The following is a 9797-nucleotide window of genomic DNA, read 5'->3' as shown; positions in this document are numbered from 1 at the left end:
AAGTATACACACGTTGGCTGTCCAGCAGCCCCCGAACTGCCGGAGGAAGGCGCGCATTGGGACGAAGCCTCCCGACCGTCGCCCGAGAGCTCACTGGGGGGTCCGGAGGTGCGGGGGCCGTGAGCTCCCGCAGGTGGGGCCGGGCCGGGGCCCCCATTTCCAGGGGCTCAGCGCCACCCAGCGGAGCCGCCGGGCCGAGGCACGGGGGGGTCCTGGAGGCGGGGAGGGGGACCGTCCTGCCCTGGGGCACTGCGACTGAAAGGGACGCATCCGTGCTCGGAGAGCAGCGGGCGGTGGGAGGCATGGCTTTGACACCTCGCTCCTTTTATGTACTGTTTTATGTATATATGTGTGTACATGCATATATGTGTGTATAGGGGTATGTAAGTATGCCTGTTTGTGTACATAGGTATGCACATATGCGTATGCATATACGTATGCATACACACGTATATGTACATATATATGGGTTTTTTGTTGTTACTGTTTATTGTCGTTGTTTTCCACTGTTGTGGAAGAAGAGGTGGATCCGCAAAGTCCCGGTGCACGTGGGAAACCCAGCAATAACCGTAGCAGGGAAAGTTACATAATAATAATAAAGTAAAATAAATAAATAAATAAAATAAAAAGGAGAAGTAAATCATTTGGAGGGGTTTAAGGCCCGAACTCCGTGTTTCCCGAAGGTCAACGGTGTGGTTCTGACGTTGGTTAAGGAGCTGCTTCTGCTCTCAAGTACGCTCCCCCCTCCCGGCGTGGTGTGCGGGATCGTGCTTGGAAGGGAGGAAGCGGATACCGAAAGCGACTGCTGATGAACTGTCCAAACCCTTCGAAAAAACTTCGAGGCTCCGAGGCGGCTCATCCATAAACACCCCCGGATGAAGGAGGAGGATGGAGGAGGCACAGAGAGAAGGAGGGTGGGGGGGACGCAGAGGCACAGCCGCCCCTCGTTCCCCTTTGATCCGAGGGGCTGCGGAGGTGTGCCGTGGTGTGTATGGGCAAGGGGCGGCCGGCAGCCCCTCTGCCGAGGTGCCAGCTCGGCTTATTACTTTTTTTCCAACCTCCGTTCGTAAATCGCGCGGTGAGGCGGCGCTCGGTAACGCGGCCCTACCTTTGAGCGCCTCGTTCTGTTTTATGGGCTTCACTTAAAAATTAATGAAAACCTCGAGCGCGGAAGAGGTGGGGCCGCGTTGCCGGGCGCCGCCAGGCCGCGGGGAAGGCGGGGATGGGAATGGGGGGGGAAAGGAGAGAGCGGCGAAACCTGCTCCTGATTACCTCCCTCCTGGCAGCGGGCAGAGCCCCACTCCGCGCCCGCGGACCCGCCCCGACGGAACCCCCTCCGACGCGGGATGCGCTATCTTGCAGCCCCGCAGCCCCGTGCCTTCTTTGGGATGACCTTCGCCTCCGGGTGCGGAGGGGTCGTGCAACAACCTCCGGAGCTGGCGCAGAGCTCTGTACCTGCTCGCACCCCGTAACTTTCCACTCGTTTCACCCCGAGCCCATCCCGTTTTATTTACAGTCACAGAGGATGCTCGAAGACAAAAGAGCTTTTTTTTTTTTTAACTCGCTCTCTTTTTTCCTTTTTTTTCCTACGTCAAAGATGTTTTATATTTTTGGAAGGGCCACGTTTCCTTTTAAAGAGGTGACCTATATCCTGACCTCTGCGGGGGGCTTATTTTGATGCTCCGGAAAGCGCAGAACCAGGAGGGGACAACATCTTTAACACTGGCATCTGGTGTAGGAAAAGCGAAGTCCCTCTAGCACAAACACTCGGTGGAAGCACTTGGGGGATGCATGGGGACGCAAAACCCCAAACAGGCGCTATTATTGTCCGAGCAGAGCTATCGGCTCGGCTGCCCACAACTTTCCTCCGTCATCCCGAGGGCAGCTGCCCGGAGGCCGTCGGATGTTCCTCGGCCACGGTTCCGCTCCACGAAGGGATGAGGTGATGGGGGCTGTGGAGACAGAACAAGGCCCTTGGGGAGGATGTCTTCGTGCTGCCGGGGCGTTGGGTGCCACTTCTTATATCACCCGCTGAAAAACACTGCCCCGGGGGCGATGGGTGCTGCCCTCGCGGCTGGCTGCGAGCCCTAACGCTGTTAACTCTCCTTCCTCAGGCGCCGAGCAAAGCTACCCCGGGTCAGGGAGCTGCGCAGCGGAGAAGAGAGAGAACGGTTCCAATCCCACTAATTCACAACCTCTGCCTTCACGACCCGGGCTGAACTTCCCCCATCCCCAAGCCAAGCGCTGCTGAAACATACCCCAAGGTACCCCCATGGGCAGGCAGCTCAACCTGTGTGGCCACCCCCCGGGTGGCAGCCTTCGGGGATTCAGCTATGGAAAGCGTTACTTCCAAGGAGTCAGGAGGTCCAGGAGCAGCACAGGGACGCGGTACGGTTGCCGCCAGCCCCTTTCCCATCCAGGCCTCTGTGCCCCCCACCCCCCGGTGAGCGCTGGGCTGCGGGCGCTGTGCGGGAAGGGCCCTCGGGCAGCCGAGGTGCGGGATGGAGCTGCAGCACCCCGACACGGACAGCGGGAGGGAAATCCGCCTGTGCTTAAGGTTAAGCACTTGTACAGGGCTGGGAGGAGGGAGGGGGGTGGAGGATTTGTTGGAGTTTCGGGCTTGGATTTAATCGAAAAAACTCCTCCGAGACTGATGTGAAAAAAGGGGAAGGGGAGGAGAAACAAAATATACATATGTTTTTAAATGAAAAATAAAAGAGTGGGCTCCCAGATAGCCGTAAACGTTTATCTTTCTTACTTCTCTCTCATTTTCTCAACGGGTTTGGTCTCTGTTGTTTCATTCAGCCCCGAAGCAGAGAGGACAGTGGTATGAACGCAAAACTGAAACCGCAATAATGAAGAGATTTCCTAGAATAAAATCGATGATTACAGAACAACGTCTGAGTAACCAAATCTGCCAAAAAGTTCAATTTCCGTACGCTCCGGCAAAACAAAGCCGTCCTTCTCCAAAACCGGGATCAGCCCAGAGATGGATACACCAAGCAAAACAAACACCTCCAGCACCAAACAGCGAACGCTCTTCTCTTCAACCACGGGGCTCCAAAAACACCTCTGAAGCCCCGCGTCCCCCTCAGCTTTGCACCGAAGACAAAACGAAGGCGCGTCCCTTCGCGGTGACATCTGCCCCAGAAGTCGTCACCCCGCTCCGACCCGACGAGGCTGCCCAAACGAGTGCACTTGGGGCTCTTTTGGGCGACGTCTCCACCCGGGGGTGGCACTCACGCGGACAACCGCGACCGAAGGACCGGAGAGGGGAGGGTTGGGAAGCACCAAAGCACGGGTTGTCTCAAAGCACCGCCGATCGCTCCTTGCAGGGGGTTCGGTGGCTGCGAGTCGGCCTTCCTCACCCCTCCAGGAAAAAAATAAAAGGTATCTATTCTGTTTGTTTGTTCGTTCGTTCGTTTTTAATTTGCGATGGGAAAAGTTTAAACCGATGCCTCGGGAAAGGTGCACACGATTTACCGACCGATCCATCTTTTTATTATTATTTTCTATGAACAATGTGTACTAAACTTTGCCAGACCAGCCGTGTTCCCTTATCCGACTCTCAGGTACCACCGAGCCATTTTCGGACACATTCCCATGTACGGAGCAGCGGTGATCTGGAGGAAGCTGTCGACGCCTGTTCAGTTAATTTAGGTTTTCTTTGTCTAATTACTGAGGAGCTTAGGGAAAAGGAGCCGGGCTCAGGGCAGTAAACTGACACTTGGGCTCTGTGTGTGGTATCCAGGCAGAGTTTGATGGAAAAAGCCTGCTTCCACTCAGCTGCAGGTCACTGTCTGGGACCGGCCCCCCCGCCCCTACCCACCAGCGAGCTCTCTGCACGAAGCTGCGCTCAGACGGACGGACACACGGACACCCGCACACACAGCAACGCGTCCTTCCCACCCCCGCAGCATCTCCGCCCGCTTTGCCCCTCCTGTCCCCGGTTTGTTGCTCCTCCGTTAGCCGAGAGCAGCCCAATGCCCGCGGCCCCTACCCAACCCCGGCACCTATCCTCGCTGGCTCCACGGCTACCCTCCGGCAAACGTCGTTTCCCATCACGGGTGACCCCCTTGTTGCACCTCCCGGGAGAGGATCCCCGGAGCAGTGCCCCGACCCCCTGTTTTTTCCCCCTTTTAATCTTAGCCGCGGGGGGGCTTTCCCTTGCACCGCATTCCCGGCGGCTCTGCAGCCCGGGGGCGGCGGTCACGGGTCGGAGCAGCGGCAGATGCAGCCTCAGCTTGTGCCCCGGTGGGGAGATGACATAGGGCAGCTCTGGGGAGCGTGGTGGTCTCTCGCTCCCTCTCGCCTCCCCCCCATCCGTCCCCGCTGTTCTCTAGGCACCAGGGGGTTCTGCGGGGAAAGTAGGAAAAAAAAAAGAACGAGAGATTGAAGAAAGAGATAGGCGGCCGCGCTGCCTTTGACTGCCGAGGATCTTGCGGCAGAGTAAGCCTCTATATGAAAGACCGAGAGTGCGGAAGAGGCTGGGGGCGGGGGGAGAGGGGGGTCCGCGCTTCCTCTCCGCGCCGGACCCGGCAGCCGCCTGTCCCCAGGTGGGGGGCAGCGGAAGAAGCGGAGCGACGCTGAGCGTAGGGCGGGGGCCGGGCCGGGACCGGGCGGGGGCCGCCCCATCGCAGCGCCTGGCTCCGGCGGAAAGCGGAGGGGACGGCGGGGAGGGAGAGATGCGCCGGGCTCTGCCGCCGCCGCCCCGCCGCGCCGAGGAGGTGCCCGCAGGACAGCGGCCCCCCCGCTCTCCCCCCTCCCCGGTACCCACCCCGCGCCGCCCCCCCCCTTCCCTCCCCGCCTCACCCCAGCCGGCCCCAGTCCCCTCCCTCCGCCAGATGACCACCGAGAGCGGCCGGCAGCGGCTGGAGCCCCCCGTCCCTCTCCGCTCCCGCAGCCCGGCGCCCGGAGCTCTCCAGATGAGCCGGCCGCCCTCCTCCGCCCTGGAGACCTCCACCTCCTCTTCCTCCACCTCCACCTCCACCTCCTCCTCCTCTTCGGCGGCGGCGGCGACCTCTAAGAGCAAGAAGGCCAGCTCGGGGCTGCGGCGGCCCGAGAAGCCCCCCTATTCCTACATCGCTCTCATCGTCATGGCCATCCAGAGCTCGCCCTCCAAGCGGCTGACCCTCAGCGAGATCTACCAGTTCCTGCAGGCCCGCTTCCCCTTCTTCCGCGGCTCCTACCAGGGCTGGAAGAACTCAGTGCGCCACAACCTCTCGCTCAACGAGTGCTTCATCAAGCTGCCCAAGGGGCTGGGCCGCCCGGGTAAAGGCCACTACTGGACCATCGACCCGGCATCCGAGTTCATGTTCGAGGAGGGCTCCTTCCGACGGCGGCCCCGGGGCTTCAGGAGGAAATGCCAGGCGCTGAAGCCCATGTACCGCATGATGAACGGGCTGGGTTTCGGCGCCTCCATCCTGCCGCAGGGCTTCGATTTCCAGGCGCCCACTGCCTCGCTCGCCTGCCACTCCAACGGCTACAACCTCGACGTGATGCCCAACGCCGTGGCCGGCGGCTACGAGGGGCTGGGCGGAGGCCACCACGTCCCGCACATGTCGCCCAACCCCGGCTCGACCTACATGGCCAGCTGCCCGGTGACTGCCAACGGGGACTACGGCCCCGACAGCAGCAGCAGCCCCGTGCCCTCCTCGCCGGCCATGGCGAGCGCCATCGAGTGTCATTCGCCCTATGCCAGCCCTTCGGCCCACTGGACAGCCTCGGGGGCCTCGCCCTACATCAAGCAGCAGGGCCTGCCCGCAGCCAACGCCGCCCCCTCGGCCATCCACCCCAGCGTGCCCTCCTACTCCCTGGAGCAGGGCTACCTGCACCAGAGCCCCCGCGACGACCTCTCAGGTAGGGAGGGGACGGGGGCGATCCTCACCGCAGCTTCGGGGCTCCTCCGGCTTCTGTAGGACGGGGAGAAAAGAGAGGGGAGAAAGGGGTCGGGGATGCTCTGTTTGGGGCCGGGAGAGAGGGAACTTGGGGGGGGGGGGGGTCAGGCGGTGTGGCTGAGAGCGTCGCTCCATCTTGTCCTACTGGGGCTGCTCCGTGGAAGCAGAGCTCTGTCGTCCCGGCTCCATCACGGCTCCATCTCGGGCCCTTTGCCATCCCGGCCCGCACTCCACCCCCCCCTCCCCTCCCCCGAGTACACCGCTCTCCGCACAGTAATAGAAAAAAGAGTTAAATATTCTCCGCAAAGCGCTGGGAGGGTGGGAGGGAAGGGGAACACAAACTAAATCTGTTAATATGGATAAATGCAACGAGATGAAAGCAGATCCAATGGATTTCTGCGACCAGAGGGAAAAAGGGGTTCTGAGTTCCACCCTCCCTACTCCCCCCTACCCCCCCCTACCCCCCCGGGTCGCTTTTTGAAGACAATGTCTCCTCAGAAAAAATCCAAGCGCAAAAATGGGTAAAAGATGTTGGGCTCTTACGGGGAAATTTTCCAAATAGCCCTTTTAAACGCGGGTCCCGGAGGTTAAGCAAACAAAGACAGTCTGGGCTGGACCACACCGAAGAGGATTTTAGCCTGACTTAACCCCTAGGAGAGCGGGGTCTTGTTCAATTTTATGGGAATTTCAACAAGTAACAAATACAGGCGACCCCCGGCCCCTCTCCCTTCTCGCCCCCGCTGCCAATCACCTCTCGGCCCCTCCGAGCACCCGGCCACGCTGCGGGAGCCGCTGCGCTTTTGGCTCCGATAATAAGAAATGCAAAACAAGCAACTAAAATGAACCAAATACCCCATCGCTCCGGCCAGGTTCGCGAGGAGAGGCGGCCGCGGGGAGGGTCGTTACCGGGCTATGTCACTCCGAAGGGCCGCTCCGTGCCCGCGGTGCTGTGCCGTTGAGACGGGAGAACGATCTGGGGCGTTCTTTCTGTCCCCGCACGTGGGAAAGGCAGGCGGGACACCGGGGCATCCCCGTCCCTCCGCCGTTTCACCTCTCCTCTTTGGTGCCGCCGCTGTTGTTGTTTGGATTGGTTTTATTTGTTTGTTTGGTTTTGTTTGCCTCGTTTGTTTCAATTCTCTGGGGCCACGCGTGGAGTGGGGCTGCGTCTCAGCGGCCCGAGGGCAGCTCCTGGAAAAGCAAAACAGTGGGGAAAAGGAAGGTCACTGCGTGCCCCGCTGCCTCCCAGCATTTCCCGAGGCCGGAGCCGTTGCAGCCCGACCCGCTGCTGCTCAGGGACGGACGTACACGCACAGAGCGACGGATGCCTTTTTAGTGCCGCTTTGCAGAGCGGCGTTCCTCCGATTGTGGAGCTGAGATTTGGGCCCTCGGCTTTGAGAGAAACCGCCCCCGTTCCTTAATTAGATTTAAAAATAAAAATCTTTTTCAAAATTTTTTTTCTCCCCCTCCCCACACACCCCCTCCACGTGGATGCACTCATTCGTGCTGGATCTACGTAGTTTTATCAAAGTGAAGAGAGGTGGGGAAAAGCAAGCCGAGCTCTTTCACCGCTAGCGACGGCCAGCGATCTTCCTTCTCCTCCTGTCCCCGTTGCGAGTGATCGTCGCCTTTCCCTTCCTTATAATTAAACACAAAGCAAATTCGGTGACGATCGCTGCCGAGCTCGCGATGGCCCCCGGCTTTATGACAGCGATCGGGCGGGCTTGAAGCCTTACAGTTGCCTCAGATCCGAGAATAAGAGGGGAAAAAATTGGAACCAGGAGGCTCGGTTCTGCTGAAGGATTCTGAGACGGGGCCGGGGGGGCGGCACGGATTTTTTTCGCACGCCATTAAATCCCGCTAAATGATTGAATCAGGATTGTAATAAAATGGCTCGGTTTATGGCGAGCATACCAGCAGGGTTATTAGAAAGCCGAGGAAATCCAGCGAAATAATCACTTTTATAAAGTGAGCTCTGCGGGGTGAAGGAGGGGACAGTGCTGGAGGAGCTCCGTGCCGGGGTCTGCGGCCGAAACAGCAACAGAGGCTGCAATGCTGAGAAACTATAGATATCCCTGATTATTTTCCCCCCCCCCCCCCCCTTTTTTTTTTTTTCCTTTTAAAATTATTTTTGTCCCCTCCCTTCTCTCTCTTTTTATTTACTTTCATTTATTTTATTTTACTTCGTGCACGTATGTGACCCTTCGGTCAAGTTTTGACATGACCCCTCCAGCCGAGTTTGACACCCACACTCCAAAGCAATCTCCCTCTGGCTCCATCCCGCAAAACGGTTCCCCACTCACAGCAGCGTTCCTCCCGTACTGCGGGGCCCGGCCCGGCACGGGGATGTCCCGCGGGGCCCTAAGGGATGCCTCGGGCTGTGGGAAACGAGAGCAAAGCCAGAGAGGTCGCTCGTTTCTCGGTGCCGTTGGTGTGCTTGGCTCGGCGGTGGTGACAGAGCAGCGGGACATTCCCTGTCAGTAATACACGCTCGGACACAGGCGTGCACGCACACGGAAATAAACGCTCCTTTAGCATACCAACGGACCGAGGTCGCAGTTCAATTTGTGGCCCTTCAGGTCAAAAGAAAAACGCCCCAGTAGTTGGGAGTCGCATCCTTGCGTTGAGCCCGGAGACCCACGCCGGCCGCACCCCGAGCTCCGGGCAGGACTCGGCCCCACGCGTGTTCGTCCCGACCTACGGGCAGCGGAGCGCCGGCTGGGGTCCCCGGTGTCGCCCCGCGGGATTCCCCCTGGTGAAGTCCTCTTTCTGAGCCCCTCTCGTTGTTTCCTTCTCTTGCAGTGGGACTGCCCCGCTACCAGCATCACCCCTCCCCGGTGTGCGACAGGAAAGATTTTGTCCTCAACTTCAACGGCATTTCCTCTTTCCACCCCTCGGCCAGCGGCTCCTACTACCACCACCATCACCACCAGGACATCAAGCCCTGCGTCATGTGAACTCCCCTCAGAGACACTCGGGGGACAGAGCCGGCCCCACGCGGATCGATGTAATGTGCACTCTGATAGCATTGGTAGTACGCGAGTCACTTAGCGAAGCACCCACGGGAGCGGTGTTCTCGAGCCCCCGCACGTCGCAGGGCGCTCGCAGCTCTCCCAGAACGAATCCCGCGTGGGGCGTTGGACCTCCGTGCCGGCACCGATGGCGAAAGCCGCCGCGATCCCCTCCGGACCGAGAGCCGTGGTCCCATAGAGCTCCGTGTCCCGGAATGGGAGCGACGCATCCCAGAGCCCAGCACCTGCCGGGACGGCACTCCGCTGCGGGAGCTTTCCTCTTTGCCTTCTTCCTCCCGACCCCACCGAGGACGCTCGTGACGGACTCCAGCACCGACCAATCGATATTATTAAAGCAGTATTGTTTAGCCCTTTCCTGTAGAGACTTTCAGAAAAATCCTTCCACCCCCTCACCTCCCCCCCTTCATCCCCCCTCCAGCATTGCCGCAAGACAACGTTTTGTTTTGTTTTATTTTTACAAAAGTTGTTTTCTACCACAGTATTTTTTAAAGAAATATTTTAAATAAATCCCGTGTATACTCACACACTATTGCTTTAAAAGGAGAATATATTTGCACTTATGTATACTTTTTACAGTTTGCCAAAATATTTTGATGTACAAATTTTTTTTTTTTTTTTTTTTTCCAATAAAATGTATATAAACGACTGTGGGCACTCATTTCCCCTCGGCCCCTTACAAGAAATCCCCTCCCCCTAAAGTTATTCTCCTTGCACAGAGCTGCAACCTCGAATCATAGAATGATAGAATCGCTCAGGTTGGAAAAGACCTTGAAGATCATCAAGTCCAACCACAACGTGACCAAAGCACCCTAAATCTAACAGCCCTCTGCTAAATCGTGGTCCTGAGCACCACATCCCGCAGGAGGAGAGA

General features: G+C 58.5%; 1 protein-coding gene and 1 long non-coding RNA gene across 2 annotated transcripts; both read left to right on the top strand.

Annotated features, from left to right (window-relative positions):
- Positions 1 to 706: 706 nt before the first annotated feature.
- Positions 707 to 3370, top strand: LOC122172080. The gene is made up of 3 exons (XR_006172177.1): positions 707 to 985; positions 2115 to 2264; positions 2806 to 3370. It is a non-coding gene; the product is annotated as an uncharacterized LOC122172080 (long non-coding RNA).
- A 1315-nt stretch (positions 3371 to 4685) lies between these two features.
- On the top strand, positions 4686 to 9519 carry FOXF2 (forkhead box F2). The gene is made up of 2 exons (XM_042839874.1): positions 4686 to 5859; positions 8697 to 9519. Exons 1-2 carry the CDS (start codon positions 4686 to 4688, stop codon positions 8849 to 8851), a joined length of 1329 nt encoding a protein of 442 aa, XP_042695808.1. The 3' UTR covers positions 8852 to 9519.
- The last annotated feature ends 278 nt before the right edge of the window (positions 9520 to 9797 follow it).

The sequence above is a fragment of the Centrocercus urophasianus genome, unplaced genomic scaffold, assembly GCF_019232065.1.
Source record: "Centrocercus urophasianus isolate 14NV4802_14NV808 unplaced genomic scaffold, USGS_Curo_1.0 seq_11, whole genome shotgun sequence".
Lineage (NCBI taxonomy): Eukaryota > Metazoa > Chordata > Aves > Galliformes > Phasianidae > Centrocercus > Centrocercus urophasianus.
This window is presented reverse-complemented; position numbering and strand designations above follow the sequence as displayed.

What these genes read in the sequence shown, in the direction of transcription:
- FOXF2 (XM_042839874.1), top strand. Translation starts at nt 4,686, where the DNA reads ATGCGCCGGGCTCTGCCGCCGCCGCCCCGCCGCGCCGAGGAGGTGCCC. An exon ending in CCCCCGCGACGACCTCTCAG is followed by an intron (nt 5,860 to 8,696) that starts GTAGGGAGGGGA and finishes CTTCTCTTGCAG; the next exon opens with TGGGACTGCCCCGCTACCAG.